This window comes from Tamandua tetradactyla, chromosome 12 (genome assembly GCF_023851605.1).
Source record: "Tamandua tetradactyla isolate mTamTet1 chromosome 12, mTamTet1.pri, whole genome shotgun sequence".
NCBI classification, from domain to species: Eukaryota; Metazoa; Chordata; class Mammalia; order Pilosa; family Myrmecophagidae; genus Tamandua; species Tamandua tetradactyla.
In genome coordinates, this window is record NC_135338.1 from 18,518,239 (window position 1) to 18,545,106 (window position 26,868).

Here is a 26,868-nt window from a genome sequence, read left to right on the forward strand (position 1 = left end):
TTGATTGTGAAGGGTTTAAGAGGCCTTAAATGCCAGGCAGAAGAATTTGGACTCCATAACTGTAAATAATGGGGCATGGGGGGGAGAACTACTGAAGTTTCTCATCAAGGGCACAATGTAATGTGCCCAATTAAAGATGCGTTTTAGGAAAAGTCAATCAGTTTGCCTCATGAAAGATGGCAAGAATTGACAGTATGACCAAGGGACACAGTTACTGGTTAGGAAACAAGTAGAGAGGATAAGAATGAATATTCTAAGGGCTTAGATTAAAGTGGAGGTAGGCAATGGTAACAGGGAGGGAAAGGAAGAATCCCAGCGAGATGGTAAAGAATCACTAAAAAGGAAAATGATTAGGTGTGGGGATAATGGAAAAGGGAGGAGTCAGATGTAATTTCAAATTTGAGCCTGGTCATTGGAGGGAATGGCAGCATTGTTTGTAGAAATGAGGAATGAAGACTGGGAGGGAGTTGTTTATGCACAAAGGACTAAATCTGGTTTCAGATATTGTATAAGAAGATAAGGGTTTAACCTGGCAGCAATGGTAGCTGTGGGGTCAGAGCAGGGATCAGCAGATGGGATGGTTAAGAACATGATTTTGGAGAAGGGCAAAAAAGAAGGGATGACATTTCTTATGATTACTAAATTTGTGGATGTTCTAGTTTGCTAGCTGCCAGAATGCAATATACCAGAAACAGAATGGTTAGGGGAATTTAATTTTAAAATTCCCAGAATTTTAGGGGAATTTAATAAGTTACTAGTTTACAGTTCTAAGGCTGAGAAGATGTGCCAATTAAAACAAGTCTATAGAAATGTCCTATCTAAGACATCCAGGAAAAGATACCTTGGTTCAAGAAGGCTGATGAAGTTCACAGTTTCTCTCTCAAGTAGAAGGGCACATGGTGAACACAGTCAGGGTTCTTCTCTCATCTGGACGGGCACACGGTGAACACAGTATCATCTGCTAGCTTCTTCCCCTGGCTTCCTATTTCATGAAGCTCCCTGGGAGGCATTTTCCTTCTTCATCTCCAAAGGTCGCTGGCTGGTGGAGTCTGCTTCTCATGGCTATGTCGTTCTGCTCTGCTCTCTCTGAATCTCTTATTCTCCAAAATGTTTCCTCTTTTATAGGACATCAGAAACTAATCAAGACCCACATGTCATCACCTAATCCAGTTTAACAACCACTCTCGATTACATCACATCTCCAGGGGGATGATATAATTATAGTTTCAAACATATAGTATTGAATAGGGATTATTCTGTCTTTACAAAATGGGATTTAGATTAAAACATGGCTTTTCTAGGGGACATACATCCTTTCAAGCCAGCACAGTGGATATCAGAGAATTTTTGACAGGGCATGAACTTGGGTCATGGGAACAGATCTAGCAAGGAATCCAATCCTGACATGACAGGAGCTCCTGCCTAGAAGTGGACTCAGCCTCAGATGTGTTTTCCAGATACAAAGTTTGTACTTCACTCTAGCCAGCCCTCTGCTTTATAAAAACACTGCCAATCTATGCCAAACCCTTCTAAACTGTCTCTGCAACTTTTCTCCTTAATCAGAGCCAATCTCTTAAGCAATGCAGAATGTAAGTATTTATCTTCACTCACTGGGTGCACACCATAACCTAGAAATCTAGCTCATCTGATCTCCTACATGCTACACAGTGGATTTTCTAGTCAACTTCATTGCCACATTACCAGGATCTTAACACTGAGCATATGTAGAAAAGAAGGGCACATAAGTGAACTTTAACCTTGTGGTATTCTTATATTTTGAAACAAGATGAGGAACAAAAAGTAGACACAAATGGGGCAATCAAGAAAAGAGGAGAAAAATGAGAATGTATTATCATGGATGCCAAAGGTGGGTTTCAAAAAGGAGGCCACAGTTGCTAGTTTCAAATGTTTCCAATAATTATGGTAAAATTTACTTAAGACTTTCTATATGTCAGGCTCTGGCTAAAAGAAGTTTTTTTCATGCCTTGTCTCACCAAATCATAACGACATCTCTGTGAAGTAGATACTGCTATTAATTTCATCTTACAAATAGGAAGAAATAGGTGCAGAGAGGGGAATCCACACAGCTGGTGACTGGTAGAGAAATGATTCAATTACAGCAATATTATCACTTATTTGCATCCTGTTGTAAAAGTTCTGGGAGCCCCTGTTCTATAGTAGCTGCCTCATCAAGATAGTAGAGGACGAAGAAAGGTCAGATGGCTATTTTTTAGCTCCAGAGTGACCAGGAATAAAGCAATACTAGGATCAAGGTGGGATAATGAAGTAGAGAATCAAGAAATGATGGCAGTAAAAGGGAAAAGAAAAACAGGATGACAGTAGGAAAGCACAGCAGAGTTAAAGTGAATGGATTTTTTTCAAGATGGATAAGAGTCTGTTCAAAGAGTTTATAACAGATTAAAGACATAACAGATTTATAACAAATTAAAGCAGATTTCAAGATGGTCAGCAAAAGGTGCAAAACATAAAAATAAGATGCTGAGAAGATTAAGACAGGTAAAGTAATTCATGGATGTACCTTGGTACAATTCAAAGAGGGAAGATTGCATACTCTGATAACATTAAGTTGGGTTTTTTTTTATGAAACAGAAGTTTGCTAAAAAAAATGGAGAACAGGAATGAGAATCATGCTGAACCAGTGGCAGAGTTTTAATCATTAGGAAGAAAGCATTATTCTAAATGGATTTTATGGTACCTTGTTTGTTTCACACTCTTTGAATCCTTTTTAAAGTATTTGTAGCAGATGCTTTTTCTTCACTGTAACTTCAGGATCAAAAACATAAAAAACACATTCCAGCATCTTTTGATAGCTCCTTATGAATAATAGAAACAGAGAAAGTTTGAGAATTGATTTAGTAAAATTTTAGCCATAAATAAGGTGACAATAAATCTTGCCCATGATATTTTCCATTTACTTTGGATTTTCTAGTGTCATTATTATTACCTCCACCCTCCTTCACTCTCAGAAAGAGGTTTAAGAGGCCCAGTGTGGATAGATTAGAGGTTGTTCTAGCCATGGGAGATGCAGGTAAAGGAAACATTTACTAACAGAGTGTATTTATAAAACAGAAAGACTTTTACAAAATAAAATCAAACCTTTATAAAAATGTTCCTTATAGAATTTAGCTTCTTACTCTGAATCATGAATATCTTCATTTTCCAAAAACTTTTGGAATTTCTCCTCAAATTTTAATCTCAAAATATGGTTATTAACTTTAATGACCCATTTTACTTTCACTCCTGTAATACCATATGTTTTGAAGTCCCAGGTAAAAAATGAGATAGAATTAATTCATAGCAGGAATTGAATCTATTTAGGGATAAAGAATAAACACAAAAGAAATACGTTTTTCTTAATATGTTCAAGAACACAAAATTACATATGCTGAAAAGTTAAAGCCCTTATTTTGCATTGTTGCTAAAAATACGTAGTCATACAGTAGCTCTTGGGTTTAGATTGGGCTCATTTATTCCATCAGTAAATGAAATGTTAAAGTTTGAACATAAAATAATTTCTCTTTTATTATTTATTATATATTTGTTCTGATTAAAAGATACATTGGTTGACAATCCTCCCTTCATGAACATATTTTGGCTTCAATGAAATTACACGTCTCTGGCTTTCCTCATATTGTCTGCTCTTTCATGATTTTTTTTGTTGGATCTTTTTTTTGGACAGACTTTCAAATGTTGCAGTGCCTAGGGATCAGTCTTTGGTCCTTGTCTTGTTTCCATGAACACTTTCCCTAGGTGATTTTGCCTGGCTCCTTGGCTTTATATATAGGCTGCTAATTCCACCATTTTACTTCCAAATTTTATCTCTACCCAACTTAGCTGTGAATAACCAGATTTGTATATCCAATTGGCCACTTCATTTGTCCACTTGCATATGTAATGGCCTCTCAAACCTAACTCATCCAACACTTGCCTCCTAAACCTGTTCCTCCTGAGCATTCTCCATCGCAGATATGCAATACCATCTAATTGGTAGTTTAAGCTAAAAGCCCAGAAACAATCTTTGTCTCTTCTCTCTCCCTTATAAATATCCTATTCTTCAGGTATGTTTAGCTCTACACCTAAAATATATATTGAACATATTCGTGTTTCATTTGTCACCACCGTATTCCAAATTGCCATCACCTTTCAACTGGACTATTTCAACAACTTCCAAACTAAGGATAGAGAAGTGGAAGGGATAGGGTCCCTGCTCTCGTGGGGACTTATTCCAATGTGTAGATAGAAAATAACTAAGTAAAAATATTGATAAAATAATTTCTATACTGATAAGTGCTTTGAAGAAAGGCAGACTTGGGGTAGGGAATAGGATGGCGGAACACTTTAATCCCAGAGAAGGCCTTTCAGAGAAATCACTTGGACTGAGAACTGAATGAGAAAGAGCCAGCTATGGGAAGATCTCAAGAACAGGTACTGAAGTGCTGATTTACTCTCTGCTGCCCTCACCTGGCCATGTTCACAATAATTCTGGCTTTTTCCTAAAGTAGCACAAAATTTGCATTAAGACAAGATTAAAAAATGGATCAATTTGAGAAGGAGGTCAGTGAAAGTACATGGGATAAATTTGTGTTTAATGATATATCAAGGTTCTCACCTACAAAACTAGCCAGGATCTGAACTCTAGGTATGAGCTAAGATCACAGAGGTAAACTTCCTAATGGGTGGTCTCTCCCCTGAGTCTATAATTTGAACTCCAAATTTAGAGCATCTGCCTTTCTTACCAGCTAAGACAGAATCAGTGCAGTCAGGAGCTGCCCAATTACCCCTTCCTTAGAGCTGAAAAGTGAGTTGCCCAAGATAAAAAAATACCAGAGTTGCTCACAGCCTGGTAGAGAAGACAGACAGAGTGCTGCAATCTAGCATGGTGGCTACTAATTCAGAGGTTTGGCTACAGAGCCTCATGATCATGTGGGGTGGGAAATATACTGCCTTCCTATAAAGAGGTCGTTTGGTGGGTCTAAATCAGATGACTCTTCCCCCGAATAACATGCCTTGCAACCTTTGAAGTTCTCATTATTATACTTCCTGCATCCTGATAGAAACCAATGCCTTAGGCTTTTTAGATAGGGTTTTACATTTTATTAAAGCTCAAATGTGCTCAAGAATTGGTGGAAGAGATGAATGGACAATGCTAACTTCTAGTCCCATCCTTCAGGAACACAGGAACCAACAGTGAGCACCAGGAAAATCCATGAAGTGTGAAACTTTCAAGGAGTTTTCTTCTCTGGGAATTCTGTCAGTTGCATCTCTTTCTTATATGGAATTCCTGGAGCACTTGAAAAGGGAACTCTAGTGCTGACATGGGCTCTGTTCTATCTGGGATCATAAGAATAAAATAATTCATTACTGAGATTCAACCTCAATCCCTGGCCACTCTAGGGATGAGAAAACATCATTCACAGAGGTCTAGAATACTGTTGGAAGTGGGAGACTTAAATCTATGCTGATAGAGAAATACCATGACTTTTGCTATTATCAATAGCACTGAGGATGACAACTTCCCAAGCATCTGAAAATATACCCAGGGTAATGTGTCATTACTTTCCTGAAGTATATGCACTTCAATTTTAACCTAAAATAATAATTCCCTGAAAATCTATATAAAATAATATCTAAACCTGGCACACATCTCCTTCAAGGGTTCCCAGAGCTTTAAGGATAAAATTCAAACCACTAGTCCAGTCTGTGAGGCACTTAACGCTTAAGCCCCTGTCAGGTGGACCTATTGGTAGCCCCCCAAATGTATTATACTCTTTCCTTTGCACATGCTGTTTCCTACATCTGGAAAGATCATCCTCCAATTCCTTGTATAGTTAACTTCTATATGTCCTTTGAAAGTCAGATTGAGACATCTCCCTCAAGTGTCTCCACTTTAGAAAACTTTCTTTAAGCCCCCATTCTATTTTAAATGCTCCTCTTCTCTGTACCCACAATTATCCTAGAATGTATTGCTGTTTGATACCATAGTTTTTCCTACTACATAGCAGGCTTGTTGAGGACAGGAACCACATCTTATTTGACTTTTGCCCTGAGCACCTAGCAGAGACTGTGGTCCATAGTAGAAGCTCAGTGGATGTGTGATAAAGCTATTAACAAAATAAAAGTGACCCAAAGATGAACACAATACAGGCTCTACCTTCACTGAACTTATAAACTACTGGAGAGGGAAAGCAATGGGGTGAGTAAAAGCAAAACAGTGAGTATGAGAGATACGACTCAGTGCTATGAGGACTCAAAAATCAATGACTATATTTGATGGAGATGGTAAGAAAATACATCAGAAAGCAGTGGCATTGATGTGAGCCTTGAAGATAGAGTAAGTTTTTGACAGGCAGTGATGTTTTGAGGGTTAGAGATGCAAGAGCATTGGGGTGAAGGAAGCGGTGGAGTGGGAAAGTAGCGGGTGTGTTCCAAGATCAGGGAGGTGCACACAGTTCAGCTAACTCTGAAGAGGTTATAAAAGGAGTGAGAATCAGACCAGGGGACCACACAGCGGGGGCCACTGATGTCAGGGTGAAAGTCTAAATGTAATTTGTAAGGTTAAAACAGCTAGGAGAGGGTTTTTGTTGTTGTTGCTCATTTGTATGTTTTTAATACAATCCTCTGCATCCAGAAGGAATCATATGGGATGTTTATTGATTAATGAATACTGAGTGTTTACAAGAAGCAGGTACTCTGTTAGGTGCTATAGCAATAGTCTAGAGATGACAAAGGTCTGTGTGCAGGTAATTCTGGTTGCAATGGACAAAGGGGATGAAGGTGAGAACCATTATGCAGGTGTGCTGGTTTGAATTTGTGGACCCCAGAAAAACCATGTCCTTTAATCCTCATTCAGTATTGCTGGGTGGGAGACTTTGATTATCCATGGAGATGTGACCCACCCAACCATGGGTGATAACTTTTGATCAGATGATTTCCATGGAGGTGTGTCCCTATCCATTCAAGGTGGGGTTGCTTACTGGAGTCCTTTAAGAAGGAATCATTTGGAAAGAGACACTAAGCCCATGCAGTCAGAGGCCTTTGGAGATGAAAAAGGAAAATGCCCCTGGGGGAGCTTCATGAAACAGGAAGCTTGGAGAGAAAGCTAGTAGATGTCACCATGTTTGCCACATGCCTTTCCAGTTGAGAGAGAAACTCTGAACATCAACAGCCTTCTTGAAACAAGGTATTTTTCTCTGGATGCCTTAGATTGGACATTTCTATAGCTTTGCCTTAGATGAGACATTTTCATTGCCTTCAAACTGTGGATTTATAACTTAATAATTCTCCCTTTTAAAAGCCATTCTGTTTCTGGTATATTGCATTCCAGCAGCTAGCAAACTAGAACAGAAGGGGAACCTGTGGGAGAATGGAGTCAAGAATAGTTTCAATGTTTGTTGAGCCTACATTCTTGAGAGATGGCATGTGAACTGCAAAGAATACCTTTTACATCTTTGTACTTAAAAATCAGTATTGTGGTTAAGCAAACAATGGTAACTTCTGGGCAAATGGATGCATTGATACAAAAGAAAGCATTTTAAAAGTTCTCTTCTCCCTTGGGCAGTGCTTCTTTTACTCTCCCACCAAAGTACCACCAAGGCCTTTAAGACAGTTTTAGTCACAGAAGTGAGTAAATAGCCACATCTTATAGAAATCAAGGGACTTGGATTAAAGTAACCCAATCACTTTTGTTTTCTAAAAAGCTAATGCAAATTTTTCATTCTATTCCAACAAGAAAAAAAAGAAAAAATCAACATGTGTTTCAACATTGGCTACAAGTGAAACAGTGCCAAGTCCACTGAAGAGCTTCCTGTGGCCCCCAGTGCATCTCCACATACTCAAGTCCACAGTATGGTTCCAGAGCAATCCTTAGTGCTTTCAGAGGTTCTTCAATTTTGAGAAAATGATTCCAGAAATGTGAAAGTCACAATTTATAATATTTTTCTGACATTGTTTTCATTTGAAAAAAAATGTTTTTATTATTTTAGGATCAGTTCTTTTGAGGCAACATAGCCTCTTCCTTGTTTCTACTACGAGGCCCTGATTCTGGAGCATGGATGTTGCTTCTTTCATTTCTGGAGACTTTCTCTTTTTATGCCTAAATGGGCTTTTGTCATAAGTTCCTGGTTTAAATGTATGCCTTGTCCTCACCCACAGTTTCCCTGTACACCCTAACTCTAACCAGCTCTGGACTGGTCCACTCTGACCACAGACCCATCAGGAGATTAGCCAGACAGGCTCCTCCCATGTTAGCAACCCGATGTTGCCCATCCTGCCTTGGTACTGCTGCTCTGTCCTGGCGTCTCACCCCATGTGGACACCCAGAGCCCAGCCTTGTCCCCTCCTCCATTATGGGAACAAGTCATACATGACTGGGACAGACATTAAAGTCAACAGACCCTCTCAGGGGGAAAGAATGTCCTTAAAACTCCCCTCCCCTAGTGAAATCCTGCTGAAACTCCACTGTCACACCCTTTGGACCTGAACCTTTATAAGCTGCCCCCAGGGTACTCCTCTCTTTCTTTTTTACATGGAATACTGACTTCCATTTCCAGACTGGCTGCCATAGAGAATAATCTTCTCTTGTTCATAAATCCCTAATTAAACTCATGGTAATTCTGTGCCAGGTATGTTCTTTGGTTTTGGGCCTAAGTTGGGTTGGATCACCCCATATTCTTGCAGCCATTCCAAAAACACACAGTATTAAACATACATCAAAATTAATACTCAGCCATAATTTTTTTTCTAAAATATATTCTGCTCTTAAGCTAAGGAAAATTGGGTAAAGAGCAATGAACTACCACTAGGATGTTTCCAAGGTTAACTTATGGTAATAGTGTAAGCAGACATATGATTAAGTGGTAAAGTAGGTAACTGCTAATTTTCAATGAATGAATACTCTACATAAGAAAGTTGTGCTGTTTTGAAAGGATGTATGTACCCTAGAAAAGCCATGTTTTAATCAAAATCCCATTTTGTAAAGGCAGGATAATCCCTATTCAATACAATATTTTTGAATCTGTAATTAGATCATCTGCCTGGAGATGTACCCCCAAAAAGAGGAAACATTTTGGAGAATGAGAGATTCAGAGAGAGCAGAGCAGAATGACATAGCCATGAGAAGCAGAGTCCACCAGTCAGCGACCTTTGGATATGAAGAAGGAAAATGCTTCCCTGGGGAGCTTCATGAAACCAGAAGCCAGGAAAAGAAGCTAGCAGATGACGCTGTGTTCACCATGTGCCCATCCAGATGAGAGAGGAACCTTGACTGTGTTCAGCATGTACCTTTCCAGATGAGAGAGAAACTTTGTGTTTGCATGTGCCCTTCCACTTGGGAGAGAAATCCTCAACTTCATCGGCCTTCTTGAACCAAGGTATCTTTACCTGGATGCCTTAGATTGCACATTTCTATAGACTTGTTTTAATTGGGACATTTTCTCAGCCTTAGAACTGTAAACTAGCAACTTATTAAATTCCCCTTTTTAAATGTCATTCTGTTTCTGGTATATTGCATTCTGGTAGCTAGCAAACTAGAACAGAAGTGTTTTTAAAGTGGGACATTTAACACTTTATAATTTGATAATTTGGTTGATGATCCTAAGCACCTAAAATTATTTTTAGATCTATAACTAAATTTCAAATAGATTTACCAGTCATCAGATCAAGTCCCTTCGTCAAAATGGATATTTCTCACAGTCTCCAACTCAATTAGCAAAAGTGGGATCAATAAACCATGACTTTTCTTCTTTTGCTTTACTTCAATATGATAAACTGCTTCAATTCTATTGAAGAAAACATATACACATTTATTAGGATGACCTAACAACCACAACATTAAAAGTCATGATATATTTTTTAACTGATGTTAAATACAAGGCTTTTTTTCCATGGCTGAAGAAAGCTTGTCCTAAAATTTAAACCAAATGAAAGGCATTCTACTTTTGGCAGCTAAAACCACTTTGAATTTTGTTATCCTCAGAATTAATGAGGGTTAGAAGACTTTCCTGGCTCCATTACTTAAGACTTTAAGACCTTACATAAGTTGCTTAACCTTTTTATGCCTTAGTTTTCTTAGTAAAATGGCAATAACAACATTATCCACAACCTCAAAAGGCTCTTTGAGGATTCTATGTGAATTAAATGTAAAGCTCTTAGCAAAGAATCTGGCTCAGAGTAAGGATAATAATAAATAACAATAAATGTTAGCTACTAGCAGTGGGGACAACCAAATCAGTGGGCTGAGCCCTCAATCTTGGGGTTTGTTTATATGAAACTTATCACCATAAAGGACAGACTAAGCCTGCTTAAAATTAGGCCTACGATTCATCCCCAGAGAACCTCTTTTGTTGCTCAGATGTGGCCTATCTCTCTCTCAGCCAACATGGCAAGTGAACTCACCATACTTCCACTCCCTGCATGGGACATGACTCCCATGGGTGTAAACCTCCCTGGTAATGTGGGACAGAAATCCTAGAATGAGTTGGGACTCAGCATCAAGGAATTGAGAAAATCTTCTCGACAGAAAGGGGGAAGAGAGAAATGAGACAAAATAAAGTGTCAGTGGCTGAGAGATTTCAAACAGAGTCGAGAGGTTATCCTGGAGGTTATTCTTACACATTTTTTAGATATCTCCTTTTTAGTTTAAAGTGTATTAGAGAGGTTAGAGGGAAGTGCCTGAAACCAAAGAGCTGTGCTCCAGTAGCTGTGTTTCTTGAAAATGAATGTATAATGATACAGCTTTCACAATGTGACTATGTGATTGTGAAAACCTTGCATCGAATGCTCCTTTTTTCTATGATATTGACAGATAAGAAAAAAATATGGATTAAAAATAATAATAGGGGGAACAAATGCTAAAATAAATTGAACAAATGTTAAAATAAATTGAGTAGATTGAAATACTAGTGAACAATGAAAGGTAGTGGTAAGGGGAATAGAAAAAAATAGGGGTAACAAAGGTTAAAATCTATTGAATAGATGGAAATAATAGTGGTCAATGTGAGGGAGGGGTTAGGGGTATGGTATGTGTGAGTTTTTTCTTTTTATTTCCTTTTCTAGACTGAAGCAAATGTTCTAAAAAATGATCATGGTGATGAATATACTACTATGTGATGATATTGTGAGCCACTGATCGTACACCATACATGGAATGTTTCTATGTTAAGAATGCTCATGTTTGTATGTTGTTTTGGTTTGATAATACAAAACAAATTTTTTTAATTTTGTTTTTATTTATTTTTATTTTAAATAAAAAAGCTAGCTTTTTTTTAGTATTATAATAGTGTAACTTATTCATTTAATGCCCTAGTAAATAGAAAAACTCACAGTACTAGATAATACTCAATAAGAGCATATTCTACATGTTTCTACACAACTTTGAATGTGATTTGCCTAGTTTCATGTGATCACTTTATATACTAATAGCAATTCTAATGCATTTAGTTTGCAGACACTAGAGTAGCCACTCAGGGGAACCTACACTGTTCATAATTAAGAACCACCTCTGTGAAAAATGTGCACCAGCTTTGCACAAATGATGCCTGTATGTAGTAGGAACAGAATTGGAAATCGGGTTTTTTTTTTTTTTTTACATGGGGAGGCACCAGGAAATGAACCCAGGTCTCTGGCATGGCAAGAGAGAATTCTGTCACTGCGCCACCATCGCACCCCCTGGAAACACGTTTTGTGCTTTAGCTTACTGTTATCATACTATAATTGCTTTCTATTCCTGGATACAGGTAACCGAACTCAACAAATGGCCCAAAACATTCTGATTCTCTCATGTTTCAAATGTGGACAACTGGGCAATTCATTAAACATACTCATCTAGTTTTTTGTTCCAGAAAGTTACCCTTTCATTCAAGGCATTTTGTTTTGCCAATATCTTCTTTTGAAGACTTAGTCCTTCATCAACAGTTTCACAGTTCTTTGATTTTTCAAGTGGAGACATTTTACTGTTATTGGACTTATCACCGTGCCCTTTGCCAGATCCTGTGAGTTCAGCCGGTTCCCATTCCAACTGTTGAAAACAACGTACCAGAGAGCAAAATAAAAATAAAACACAGTAAAGGTGAAGTCTGAATTTATTTATTATTTTTTAAACATAATCTAATAAATATATGATTGATTTAAATTAAAGTAGAAATCTAGATAATAATAGAACAAACTTCATAAAAAACATGTCAAAGACATGATTATAACTTTGGTGCAAGCTCAATTAGCCAATTTCTTTTGACCATGTGATAATCTTAAATATTTAAAACATGGCAAATCACTTGATTGGAAATGAAATAAGCAAAGTAGTAGATTTTGAAAATATTAAAGCCAGGAAAATAAAATTAGAACAAATTTTGATTTTGCTATAAATAAAATATTTAAATTTAGAATAATGTGAGTTTGAACACACTTTTAAATTTTTCAATATTTTTCAACAGATTTAAGGTTCTGAAAAAAAATAGCCAACAAAAAATATGTATCTAGAAGGGGCTCACATTTTTCCTTTTGCCTCAGTTTCCTATAAAGCTCAACATAGAACTGGTCTTTATGTAAAATTTTGACCTTCTGTTCATCATGGATTTTTTTTGCATTTGTTTTTTATTTTTTAAGATTTTTTTATTTTTAAAAATATTATTCATCTTGATTACTGAGGTTTTTGACACTTTTTTAAATTTAGGGCCCAAGGTGAGTGCCTCACTCACCCCACCCTAATTCCAACCTTGGAGGATTTCAAAATAAATTGTACTGGACATGAAGAGGTGCAAATTAATATAAATTTAGGAAAAATATGCACTCCCTTCTTTACAGTGGCTACACAGCTAACAATTAAAAGTCAAATTAAGCATATTTGTAAAAATAATTGTAATTTCTATAATCTATAACTATTATTGTTCACATTTACAGACTTTATTGTATACTTTTTGCACATGAAAATGACAGATATAAAATGATTTCCATTTTATGTGTATTTTCATTTTGGTCTCCTTCGATTTTTTTATTAAAATAATTTAAAATTTTTTAAAATTTTTACTTTAAAATATTTTTCTGATTAAAATAGTAATTAAAACATGCTAGTTTTAGATGAACATTAACTAAATTTCAAACACTTAGTTTTTAATGGCTATATACTGTTTTAAAGAATGAATAACTCTTTCAATTTTTTATCATTATTAATAATGCAGTGATGAGTGAATTATTTATAAAATTTATCCAAATATTGAGAGTGGGGAGTTAGAATAGCTTTACTGGGTCAAAGGCTGAACATTTTTAGGTTCTTGGTACATATGGTCCAAGTTCATTGCCATCAGAGGTGTAACAGTGTCACATTTCTCTTCACCAGACAGTGGCATAATGTGTTAAACTTTGATATATCTGCAAGTGAAATATTCATCATCTTTTTCTCCCCCTCTTTAGTAGAGAAGCTGTGGGGTTTACAAAACAATCATGCATAAAATACAGGATTTGTAATAATTTTACTATTAACTATTGTCCATGGTTTAACTTTGGGTTCACTGTATAGTGTAGTTCCATGGATTCTTTTCTAAATTTTATTCTGTTACCATATATACAAACTTCTGTGCTATCTTAATCAGTATTTGGGAATTTAAATGAGGTTGAATTCTCCTCTCAAATGTTTATTAATCATTTTTTTATTTCACTTTTGTAAAATGCTTAGTTTATGCAATTTGTTCAATTTTCCTATTTGGAGCCTGACCTTTACCCTTGTTGTTTTACAGGAGTATGTGACAGTAAGGATAGCAACCCTCTGTCCACCATGTTTGTTGAAAATAATTTTTTCTTGTTGCTATTTGTTGATTATGTTTATAATGATGCTCCTTAACACACAAGAGGTTTACACCTTTTTTGTACTCAAATTTACTCATTTTGATTTTTTATGTGATTTTTATCATTTATTTTATTTGACAGGTTAAAATCAGTTAAATATTCATCTATACTTTCTTCAATTTCTTCATGACTTCATTTTCACATTTAATTATTTCATGCAATTTGTATGTACTTTTGGTACAGTGTAAACTAAGGATCTTACACCCCTACTCCCAAACAGTTTGACTATTTTCTAACACATTTTGTGAACAATCCATTATTTTCCTGAACCTTCTTAAAAAGCAAAAATAATTTCTTATATATACAAGGTTCTTTTTGGGGTAAATGATTCCTAAGTTTTCAGGGTCTACTTTTAATAAAGGAAATACAATCTATTTTAAATTAAAAAGCATACATAATATAGACTTATTAAGGCACTGACTCAAAGTTCCTACCTTTTTATATACTTTAATAGTATTAGTTAAGGGATATTTTAGCACTTTAAACAAGAAAATGAATTTTGAGCACAGCCTATTGGTGTCTAATAATAATGCAACTGAAATAAGTTCAACATATCTGTTAACTCTTTGACTGAATAGTATTGGACTATACAGTTTTTAAAAAATTTCCTAAGTAAATAAGCTTACACTATTTTTAAACTGCAGATCCGAAAGCACAGAACACTCCTTAAATTTAAGTACCCAAAATCAAAACTTTATTTTGGGGGTGAACTTGACAAAATCTTGGTATTAATTTCTTTAAATAGATAATTTAAAAGATAATGCCAGTTTGTCTGGTAGTTTCCTTACAATGTGACTACTTAGATTTTGCAGTATTAAATCTTACATTTTTTTAAGCAAAGCTGAATAGTTTTATTCATTCTTCCAGTAACTTTTGTAGTTTGCATTTTCATTCATTCAGTTTTCCAAGGTCTTCATTAAGATGCCTCTGAACAGTTTTTACATGCATATTGTACTACATTATTTTTTTCATTGTTGTGGTCTGAAAATAGAGAGAAAACAAAAACTTTAGCTGAACAAGCACAATTGTAGGTAATTACTAGTGATGTTAATATTTATGTGACATGTTTTATGTAACAATTTGGGAGGTTTGCATGCTCAATGATCATAGTTGGGGCAATAAAGGGCACACAGATTACTTAAACATAATCCACAAAATATGATTCCAAAGATTTCCTTCCAGGATATTATTTTAAGTGTGAGACATATTCACATTTATTTCCTTGATGACAACACAAAGAGACTACAGAGAGAGGTCAATGCACAAAATGGTATCATTTAGCCAGTAAAGCAGTACTACCAGAGAAAATACATAACTACCTGATTTCTATTTGATTAATTCAGAGGAAAAAAAAAAGAAACCTAAAAGAGTTAAAAGAAAATGTAAAGTTTCTTAATTCAGTTTTGAAAAGCATGGCTAAGAAATAGTATTTAGTGTTTTTGTTTTCCTGTCTATTAAAAGGATGTTCTAAATGAGCTGGATTTAGCCTGAGTAAATTTCTAAATGGTCCATCTAATCCAGTCAGCTGGCATCCTTAATACTGATGGATCATCCAGTTATTGGGTTTATCATGAAAACTGGTTAAATCCACCATTAAAAAAATACATCGGCTAACTAGTGCTTGAGAGTAAAAAGAATTATCTTCTCAGCTAGTTTTATCTGAAATAATGAAGGCATTTCTCTTTATCAGGGAACTGTACCTCAAATAAGTCAGAAGGCTGGTACACTGTTCTGGACATGAACTCTCTATAGATATAGGCTTTTAATGCCTCTTAATGTAATTTATTTTCGTATACAGTGGAAAGAGAGATCCAAGAGAGTTATTTGGCATAAAAGACTGAATAGAAGCAAACATATGACTTGATGAACAGGACAAAGAGAACTTCCTTTCCCCATGCTCTGCCCATATTATGAAGGTCTAGGGCTTAAATCACTAAATTCCTCTGCCAAAAAATAAGGAATTCATGAGCAAAGAATACATTAAGAAAACAAATTTGTTTTAGGATGATGACCAACTGGTATTAAAATCCCTGATAAAGAAGAGGTAAATTGCTTAGTACAAGTGAATTAGAAGAAAAATGTGTAAGGAAAGGGTAAATGGTATTTCTTGATTTTTCACTTTTTTGGAGAAAATGGAAAATCCAATAAAAATGCTTACAGTCAGTGATAGCTATGAACATTTCTAATGAATTCTTAAATCTAAAACAACAAGAGAACATGAGGTAAAGGGTTGTCAGACAAAATACAGGACACCAAGCTAAATTTGAATTTGAACAAATAATGCTTTGGTATAAGTAATTAAGTATAAGTAAGTATGAAACTAAAGCATTATTTGTTTTTACATGAAATTCAAATTTAATTTGGAATCCCCCTAGGTGGGAGACAAGAAAAAAGATTAAAATATCCTACTGAGGAAAGCTAATTATAGAGCCACCATATGACCTGGCAATCCCACTACTCAGTATATACCCAAAAGAATTGAAATATGGGACTCGAATAGATATTGGCACACCAATGTTCACAGCAGCATTACTCACAACTGCCAAAAGATGGAAGCAACCCAAGTATCCGTCAATTGATGAATGGATACACAAAATGTGGTATATATATACACACAATGGAATATTATTCAGCTATTAAAAGGAATGAAGTCCTCATACATGTGACAACATGGATGAACCTTGAAGACGTCATGAGGAGTGAAATAAGCCAGACACAAAAGGAAAAATATTGTATGATCTCACTGATTTCAAACAATTAGAATAGGCGAATCCACAGTCAGAATCTAAAATATAGACTGCTAGGGGACAGGGTAGGGATAGGGAATGGGAATTAAGCTTTCAAATGTACAGGGATCGTATTTGGAATGATGGAAATGTTTTGGTAATAGCTGATGGTGATGGTAGCAAACATTGTGAATGCAATGAACTACACTGAAATATATCTTAAGTGAATAAAGGGGGAAATGTTAGGTTGTATACATAATAACAGAATAAAAACTTTTTAAACATCCATGGAACTACACTAAACATTGAATCCAGAGCTAAACCATGGACTTTAGGTAATGGTGTCATCGATTGTAACAGATGTTCCACACCAGTGCAAGGCATTAGTGGGGGTGGTGGTGGATGGGAATCCTGTATTTCATGTATGATTGTTCTGTAGACCCAAAACTTCTCTAATTACAAAAAAATAGAGAGATAGAAAAAAGGGGAGGGGAATTATTCATTTAAAAAAGAAAAAACTCCAAAATGCTACTTTTACTTTATATTTTGAAAATCTTATTTTTGAATAAGTAATATATTCATGTTTCAAAAAAAAAAGAAAATATGCACAAAGAAAAGTCTACTTCCCACATCTCTCTCCCTTCTGCTAGTAGAGAAGAGCTCTAGCCTTGTGCTCGGTATTGCAAGACAATTCATTTCTTAGACTGGGGGTAAGGGTGAGGGTAATCTCATTTTTATAAAGAAGAGAAGAAAGCATAGAACTTGAGAACAAATCCTTACTTAGGATAACAAGAGAAGAGAAACACGTGAAGATAAATAGAAACAACATTCCTATGTTGAGATGATGGCCACAGGGAAAGGATGGGAGGGCCTCACTGTGGGGCATCTGCAGGCTTGGCACATACTAGATATTCAAAAACTATAACTGAATGAACAAATAGGATAAGCGGGATGGCTCATTGGGTTGGAAGGGAATTAGAAATATAATGTGAAAAGACTATTAATAAACATGGTGAATTTCTGTGAACTTGATTCTGAAATTGTAATTCCTTTGGGTGCATGTCAAAGTGGCTCCTTTACTGGGAGAGTCACTGTCAGTGATAGCCCAGGAACACTCTCTTCAAGATTTCAGAGATGCTATGGCAGTGTGGGGAGAGCCTCTCAGGCATTTGGGAAACCTCAATTCATCTCATAGTCAAATCTACCTAATCCTTGACATACTACCTTCAACCCTGGATACATTCTAATTTTGATACGTAATATTTTAAATGACAGGATACTGCCTATTTAATTTTTTATTTTATTTAGGCTTTATTAATTTATATATATATAAAACATTCTTTCCATTATTCTCAACATTGATGATAATTTTTCAGAGTTCCTTTTGTACATACTTTTATAATTTTGTATAGATTATAAATGACTTTTTTTATTTCTAGCATTCTAGTATTATTGTTATTATTTGTAATACTAGATTCTAGTATTATTGTTATTGTTTACTTTTATGTGAAATACCCAGCTCAGTTGGGCAAAATTAGATTTGACAATAAGAACTGATCAGATAATACTACTTAATGTATGTGGGTACAATCAGAAATAACTAGTTAATTCATCAAACCTAAGCTAAAGGTACCTCATTAGGGATACTTACATCCGCCAGTTCCTTGATTGGCTTTGCTGACACATCAAATGTGTCAAGTCTTTGAAGGCAAGTGACACAGCCCACGTGTAGGATAATCACACAGCAGACACACGGGACTGGTTTTCTACTGAGGATCATTCAGACACAAATCCTTTAAGCGATGCAGTCTGGTTAAGTCAGTGGGGTCCTAAAACAAGAGGAATGGTTATGTTCAATTAATTAATTGTGACTGTCCATTTCTAAAGGAGGCATTTGAACACATAAGATCATCCGTAATTTAACATATTTAATTCTAATTATGTACTCAAAAAGTGACTTAGAAGGTTAAAATACTTTTTGTTCCTAGTGAAAACTATGCTACATACCTGAAGAATGGGTTTACAATAACGAAGCAGCAGACTCCACCCAACTACGCTTCCTTCACTCCCATTCCCCACACTCACCACCTAAGAACACTGCTGTCCACTTGCCTCTGCCTCCAGATCTGCTCAGTTATCAAAAGCTATGGGATCTCTGCTTTAATATGGACTCTATAAAATAAAAATTAAAAATTTTTTCCCTGTGAATGTTCTTCTCCATGAAGGTCAACTGAAACCCAGCTTTCTCCTGAGGCCCTTACTTTACAGCTGTCTCCAGTGGAGGGGTGATAATGCACTTTCAGACCAGTGTTTCTCCTCCCTTTAGTGGACATCCTTTACCCTGAAGTTTAAGTCATTATTTATATCATCCTTCATTGTTATCTGGCTCTTGCTTAAGCCTTCAGTTTTATCTTTTCAAATCCTAACAGTTTATGCTTTGGCCATACTGAACCACTTGAAGTTTTGGGAATATGCCAGGCCCTAGCTTGTCCTTAGACTGTCACTCATGCTGTCCCCTTTGAGTGGATTAAACCTCACCCCAATTTTACATCTAAACAACTCTTCATCCTTCAGGACCCAATCTAGGTGTCATCTTCTCTAGGAAGAAGATGTTTCATCCCCCGAGGTTGGGGTAGATGCTCTTCCTGTGAGTTCTCCTAGTCATTGGGTCTGGCCTTGTTATAGAATTTATCACACACTACTGCTAATTACTTATGCAGCTCACAATTCCTTAAGTCATGGGTCTTTAAGGGCTTTAGCCCTGGATCTATAAACTAAGAATGGTTTTACATTTTTAAAATGTTGTAAAAAAAATAAAGAATACTGGATTAAATTGCATGTTGAATGATTATTATTTTCTAACAATATCTAAGACATTATTCATTTTCCTCAATACTAGCTTACTGGGGTGGTGCCTGGGGTCTGAGGGTCCTATGGTAGAGTCAAATTTGAAAGGATGCAATGCTTATCAGGAAATCCAGAATCAGAGTTAAGTAAGAACCAAGATGCCCAAGTTCTGAAAATGAAATACAAATGGAATGGGAAAGTACATAGGAAATGGGAAGTACCCTACTAGAGTCAAGGGTAAGACAGGGTCAGTTGACTAATGTGTGCCTCAACTCTCCTTCTGGGCAGATGGATCTCAGGTCACTGATCTAGGGCTATGGCTGGGTTCGTGGTAGGAGTGAGACTAAGTAGAGTTGCTCTAAAAGGGAGATTTCTGCCCAGGGCTATGCAGAAGATTATTTGGGCAAATTCTGTTGGGGCAAGGAAAGTGAACCCACTAAACTGTAAAGAGTTCCTTTGATTACTGGGTGGACACGCTACATTTAACCACTGGTCTGAGCTAGGAGACAGTGGGTGTGAACTATGGAGTCTGACCTGGAATCCTCACCCTCCATCTATGTCGATGACATAGAATCACACTGAAAATTGGTGTGGTGGTGACTGGTATGGTGGGAAGCTGACAGAGAAGTTAATCCATCACCATAGGGCTAATATCTCTTCATAGTGGCAGTAAAGATAAAAATCTAAGATAATAATATTTCAGGAACATCCATAATATGAGGGCACTAAAATTTCCTTTGAATCTTGCCCAATGGTTTTATGATAGAGAGCTTTTAACCATTGTTTACAGAGAGACTTTTATTAATACTGTGCCCTAACATGAATTTTCCCAACAATGGTTCTGCTTTTATCCCCAGTTTTTGATGAAGATATTGAAATATAAAAGGTTAATGTGAGGTAATAGTAATAATGAAACATCTATGGAGTGTTTGCTGTGAGTCACTATTCTGAATTTCACATGACCTCACTTAAACATCAGGATGACACTTTGGCACAGGTGCCTAGATTATTACCATTTTACAGATGAGAAACTGAGGCTCAGAGAGGTTATATAATTTCCCAAGGATACACAAGTAAATGGCAGAGCAAGGATTTTATTCTGCTGCTTCTGATGTGGCAGGGCTAGAGTGGGAGGAACTCTGCCTTTGCAACATCTGCCCGTAACCACCATCAGACCGCCCCGGCCAGCCAGGGTGAGACGGGGGCTCCTAAGCGGTTTCTTCACAAGTAACCCCTGACCTCCTAGCAGTCTGCATCCACCTTCTCCAGGCTCAGCTCACGGTTCTGTGCCTTGCTCTTTTCCAGTCACACAGGATTCCTACTTTCTGGAATTTGCCATGCCCCTTTCTACCACTTAGGGCCTTTACAAAAGCTGTGACTTCTGCCTGTAATGCTCTTTCTCTAGGCCACTCCTACTCCTATTTCATTGGTTAGCTTAAAGATTACCTCCTTATGGGTGGCTTGTCTTGACCTCCCAAACACGGTTAAGTTGCCTTTTTATATGTTCCCACAGCACTCTGAATCTATCCTTCACAGTTCCCTTTTATCTCTTCTGCAATTTTAACATTTAAATTTAAGCATGAAGCTTTGTTCATATTTCACATTATTTTCTTGGGGCAGAGTCCTAGAAGGGGAATTGATAGGTCAAAGGATATATGCCTTTTTAAATCATTTGGTATATATTTCCTAAATGCTTTCTAGAAAAGCTCTAGCAATTTAAGCACCTACCACGGGCACAGGAAAGCCTGTCTCTCCCAAGTCCTACTGGCACACAACACCATGTTTATACAACATTGATTATTTAAAATACGAGTAGTTAAAACTTAAAATATGCTCTGTTAACATAATGACTTCTCTAATAAAGAAAAAAGTTATAACATTTTAAAATTTGCATTTCATTAATTCTCCATGAGGTTGAAAATTCTTTTATGAACTAACTAGCCCTGTGACTTTCAATTCTATAAAGTATCTGCTAGTTTGTCTTTTACTGGTGTCTTTGGTCATTTTTTTCTAATGGACTTAAAATAGCTCTTTTAAAAGTAAGACTCTCAATTCTTAGCCTACTATATACATTGAAAATAAAATTTTACAGGTATTTTTCTGCCTTTTCATTTTATGATGTGTTTAACAGAAAAAAGTTAAAAATGGTTAGTTTGCAGTTAGTATGACTTGAATATTCAGTAGATCTTAAGTTGGCAGAACTGTCACTGGCTATTTCCTGTGATAGGGCCCAATCCCTGTAACCATCCTGAGTGTCTCTTGTTTCATTCATGTCTTATTTTCGACATGTCTAATTTGATCCCTTATCTGATGGCCTCTAAGTTGGGAGAGACAATCAGCCATTGGGCTGAGCACTCCAATTTCTTGCAGGTATGCCAACAATGCAAGTCATGAATGTTTTTTACCCATTTCTCAGGGTTATGCTTGCAGTGAGCAACCTAGAGGGATGAGGTAATGTCTCTCCCCAGTCTTCAACAAAGAGCAGCTTGCTATCAAAATGGACAAGTCCCTCAATTCAGTGTTGTTTGGTTGTGATGTGAACCCACTTCATTCACAGCATCCATCCAGACCCAGCAGTGTCACCCTCATGGGGAATCAAAGCAAATCAGCATGATGCTCATGCTGTTTGCTGTGTCATGAGTACATAAAGTCTTTTGTCTATGACTCAGGAGTCTCATGTCTTCTGCTAGCATGCATGAAACAGTCACATGCTAGATTGTTACCTGGCAAGTAGGGTAAAATCCCAGACCATTACCGTTCTTGATACTCAGTGCCAGCCATAAGTCTTTCTCCATTCCAAGGAGCCCATGAGCTTGCATGGCTAGGTACTTGCCAGCCCAGTTCACTAACGAGCTAACCTGTAAAGTGCCAGCAAACAATCAAACATGCTGCTAAATGCATATTAACCTAACAGATAGGGCCCCATTATTATGACTCTACCTCAAATAGGGCTTGGCATAAGCCTGGTTGCTTCCATGACAAATCAAGACAGTTATTTCTGTCCTTTTCATCCCTGACCTCTATATCATTTGATATTGTGGACCACCCTGTTTAAAGTTCTCTTATCCTTTAGTATCTCTGACATTGCCTGCCTGTCTTCAACTTCTCTGATAGTTTTTTCCATCATTTACAAACTCCTCCTTGTTTTCCAATCTCCAGATGTATGCATTTTTCCAAGAGCACAGATTCATTTTCCATGGACAGTCCACTCAAAAGAAATGTCTTCTAATGATTCTTAAGTTAAATTTGGCCCTGCATTTCAGCCCCTAATTTCCAATTATCTACTAAATCTTCACCTGGATGGTACTCTAAAAGCAACACATCCAGGACCCAATACATTACTTTTCCTCCCAAACTATCCACTTTTCCTGACTTGTGTATTTATTGTTAAGGACATCATCTTCTGGAGCTCACTAAGCACTGTAATCTCAGACTGATTTTGGATTCTTTTGGTCTCCACATTCTACTAGCTGCCAAAACCTGCAAATTCAACAACCACAATGCCTCTCACATTGATTTCTTAATTTTTTTTCACTTCCAGAACCCTAGTTCAGATTCTTATATTCTCTCACCCAGTTTATTCCCACAATGACCTGATTTTTCTGCTTCTGACTTCCCCAAACTAATAAACACTACTTACAGATTACTAACCCTAAGGAACACCTCTGATCACAGCATTTTCTTGCTCGAAAACTTCAACAACTTGTTATTGTCTATAGGATACAGTTCATATTTAAGGGCCAGGTGACCTTTCTGATTTTAGCTTCCATATCCTCATATTACTCTATTCACCAATGAAACAATGTTGATATTACTCAAATACACACCTTGCTTTCCTACCCTCTTTGTGTATATTGTTCTTTCTCTTAGAGTTCACACCGCCCCAGTATACAAACCATTCTCCTAAAGTGCTTGCTAAAATCATATCCTTCAAGGGTCATATCAAATATCTTCTCTTGAATTGACTAATAAAGTAAAATTTACATATTTATTTTTAAGGTACACTTATTCAATTTCACCCTACAGTTTTTTTATATCGTCCTATGTTTTTCCTTATGGGTAAAAGAATGCCCATTTTAATACTGATCAATCCAAAATTATTTCTATGGTGGATTCATTAATCTTTTTTCATTTTTTTCTAGAGGAAGTGTTTGAATATGCATCAGCCATTTGATACTGTCAAAATTATGAAGGTCATATATTTTAACCCACATTATATGCCATAAACATAAGTTCTTTTGTTTGGTTACTTCTCTTTTATTCATTTGTGTGACAAATGTTATTGAGATTTACAACATGTCTAATACTGTTTTAAGCATTGCGGACACAGTGATGTACAAAACAGGCCAGTGCTTATATTTATGGTGTTTGTATCCTAGTAAGGACTAAGAAGCAAATTAAAGCAGGAAAAAGGTGATAAGGAGTGTTGCAAGTTGGAGAGGGTAGCAGGGTTTGTTGCTATTTTACGTAAATGGGGCAGGGAAGGTTTCACTAAGAATAAAATATCTGAACAAAGACTGGAAAGAAATGAGAGCATGAGCCATGCAGGTATCTGAGGAGGAAGATTCCAGCAAGTACAAAGGCTTAGAAGGTGAGTGTGTGCTAGAAACATTCAAAGTAAAGTAAGGAGAACCATGTGGCTAGAACAGAGTAAACAAAGGAAAGAGTGCTAGAAACTGTAGACAGTGTAGATTATGTAGTCTTGTGAGTTATTGTGAGAACTGGCTTTTACTATGAAAGATTTCTGAGCAGAAGTGTAACTTGATCTGACATATTTTACAGGGATCAGGCTGCTGTGTGGAGAACAGACTGACAGAAGGGTAAACCCAGGAAGATGTGGTAGGAAGCTTTTGCAATGATGCAGGGTAGAGATGATGGTGTCTTGAACCAGGTTGGTAGTGACACAGGTGGTAAGAAGTGGTAGGACTCTGGACATATTCTGAAGGTGGAGCCAATGGCATTTGCTGATGGATTGGATGTGGGGTACAATTGAATCAAAGGAGTAAAAAATGATTCAAATGATTTTGTCTTAAGTCACTGTAAGAATGGGGATGCCATTTAGGGAGCTGAGGAAGGCTATAGGAGAAGGTTTGGAGGAGGAGAAATAAGTTTGGGTCTGGATAGGAGAAGTCTATAGTTTTGGGGAATTGTCAGGCAAAGTAGAGGCATCAATTTAGGAGTAATTACTAAATAAATGGTATTTAAAGTAATAAGATGAATCAGATTATCTAGAGAAACAGTAGAGATAGAAATGAGAAAAGACCCTAGGACTGGCCTGGGAAAATCCATTATTTAATGCTTGGAGAGTATGAGAAACCAGAAAACTCAAGAAATATAGCCTGGAAAGACTATATTTCAGAGGAAACTAAGAGAAAGTGCTGTTCCAAAAGCCAAGTAAATAGTTATTCATTTGGTTTCAATAGTTTCAGATCATTAGGGTCATTTAGCCAGCTGATTCTAAAACATCTTGGAATATCAGATAGTCCAAAATAGCTAAGCTGTTCCTAAAATGGGGCAATTTAGACCAACTTTTTTTCAATAAGATGGTTCACTATCAAAATTGATGTATAAAAATGAATTAATCTACTTAAACATACCTTGAAAGAACAAATTTGGCTACCAGAAATATTTAATCTTTCCAGGTGTTCATTGGGGTCAAGACATCAACCTTTAATTTAAAAAACAAGAAGAAAGAAAAATTAAATTTCTTGTTTTACTTCCTGTTCATATTCTGTTACATTTATCAGCTGCAAATAGTCACCATTTCTTGCACATAAACAAGTCATACCATGAATTTCAACGATTGACTAATGGGCAATATTTCCACCTATAATCCGTAGGTTTAGAAATGTTTTGGAAAGATAGATTACAAAAGAAGTCCAAAAGAAAGAAATCCAAGAGAACTTTTTATACTGAAAAAAAATATTGCAGAATTATCTCATATTCCAAATGAAATAGTACATACCAATGCTGTTTATTAGATTTCCAGCAAGGTTCAGATCATTTAGTTCTTCAAAGTCTGCAAGCCCTAAAAATTTAAATAAATAAAATTTAGAAAAAAAAGCCACATTAAACTGTATTTACAAATCATCTGGTCAATCTAGTTAGTTCATTGGGTTCTTTGAACTTTGGGTGCTGTGTAATTCAGAGGCATGGAGGGAATTGGGTGCCTCACTGAAGCTTTGTTTCTCTATACAGGAACCAGGAGAGAGTTTTTGGAGGAGAAGGGAACTGGGAGGGGAGTAGAGAGGAAAAGAGGGAGAGGAGTAGGAAAAAGAATATATCACACAGAATGCATTTGTATAATCTCAAATTATATAACCTCTCCAAACCTCATTTTTTTTTAACCTGCAAAGCAGGAATAATAACACCTACCTCTCATGCTTGGTATGAGGAGTAAAGGAAATGATGGATACGAAGCTCTCTGCACATTATAAAATGCTCTATATGGATTCAGAGAGAGCAGAGAAGAACGACCTAGGCACAAGAAGCAGGGAGCCCACAAGCCAGCCACCTTTAGAGATGAAGAAGAAAAACACCTCGTGGGGAGATTCATGAAACTGGAAGCCAGGAGAGAAAGCTAGCAGATGATGCTGTGTTCACCACATGGCTTTTCAGATGAGAGAGAAACTCTGACGGTGTTGGCCATGTGCCTTCTCACTTGAGAGAGAAACCCTGACCTCCATTGGCTTTCTTGAACCAAGAGTGGGCCTCAGGGGGAAGAGTGAAATGAGACAAAGTGTCAATGGCTGAGAGATTCCAAACAGAGTCAAGAGGTTATCCTGGAGGTTATTCTTACCATTAAGTAGATATCACCTTGTCCTTCAAGATGTCGTGGAGAGGCTGGAGGGAACTGCCTGAAAATGTAGAGCTGTGTTCCAGTAGCCATGTTTCTTGAGGATGATTGAACAATGATATAGCTTTCACAATGTGACTCTGTGATTGTGAAAACCTTGTGTCTGATGCTCCTTTTATCTACCTTGTCAACAGATGAGTAGAACATATGGAATAAAAATTAAATAATAGGGGGAACAAATGTTAAAATAGATTTAGTTTGAAATGCTAGTGATCAATGAAAGGGATCAGTAAGGGATATGGCATGTAAAATTTTTTTCTTCTGTTCGTTATATTTTTCTGTTGTCTTTTTATTTCTTTTTCTGAATTGATGTTAATGTTCTGGGAAATGATCATGATGATGAATATGCAGCTATGTGATGATATTGTGAATTGCTGAGTGTATGTGTTGGGAATGTCTGTGTTTCTTGTAATTTTTTTTAATTAATAAAAAAATTAAAAAAAAAGAGTGGGCCTCAGACACAATATTATTTTGTAGACAACTGATGAATTCAGAAGTGGGTCCCTGCTACTGCCTGCTTTGATGGGGATTACTAGGGTCTTCGCTCCAACGCGGAGGTTCTTCCAGCGTGGAACCCAGACC

The 26,868-nt window shown here is 36.6% G+C and overlaps 1 protein-coding gene across 11 annotated transcripts in view; it reads right to left on the bottom strand.

Moving 5' to 3' along the window:
• Positions 1–743: 743 nt before the first annotated feature.
• LOC143651839 (cilia- and flagella-associated protein 73-like) overlaps positions 744–26,868 on the bottom strand; it is a 60,320-nt gene continuing 34,195 nt past the window's right edge. For 6 of the 11 annotated variants that reach the window (XM_077122670.1, XM_077122668.1, XM_077122667.1 and 3 more), the window contains 7 exons: positions 25,396–26,409; positions 18,235–18,412; positions 14,683–14,838; positions 11,867–12,034; positions 9,666–9,797; positions 3,118–3,331; positions 744–2,834 (listed from right to left, as the gene is read on the bottom strand). In XM_077122670.1, the coding sequence (XP_076978785.1) occupies positions 26,200–26,409 (210 nt within the window). In that variant the 3' untranslated portion in view covers positions 744–2,834; positions 3,118–3,331; positions 9,666–9,797; ... (2 more) ...; positions 18,235–18,412; positions 25,396–26,199. Of the gene's footprint in view, positions 2,835–3,117; positions 3,332–9,665; positions 9,798–11,837; positions 12,035–14,682; positions 14,839–18,234; positions 18,413–22,153; positions 22,289–25,395; positions 26,410–26,868 lie in introns of all 11 variants that reach the window. The other 5 variants (XM_077122674.1, XM_077122673.1, XM_077122664.1 and 2 more) reach the window with 5 other exon arrangements.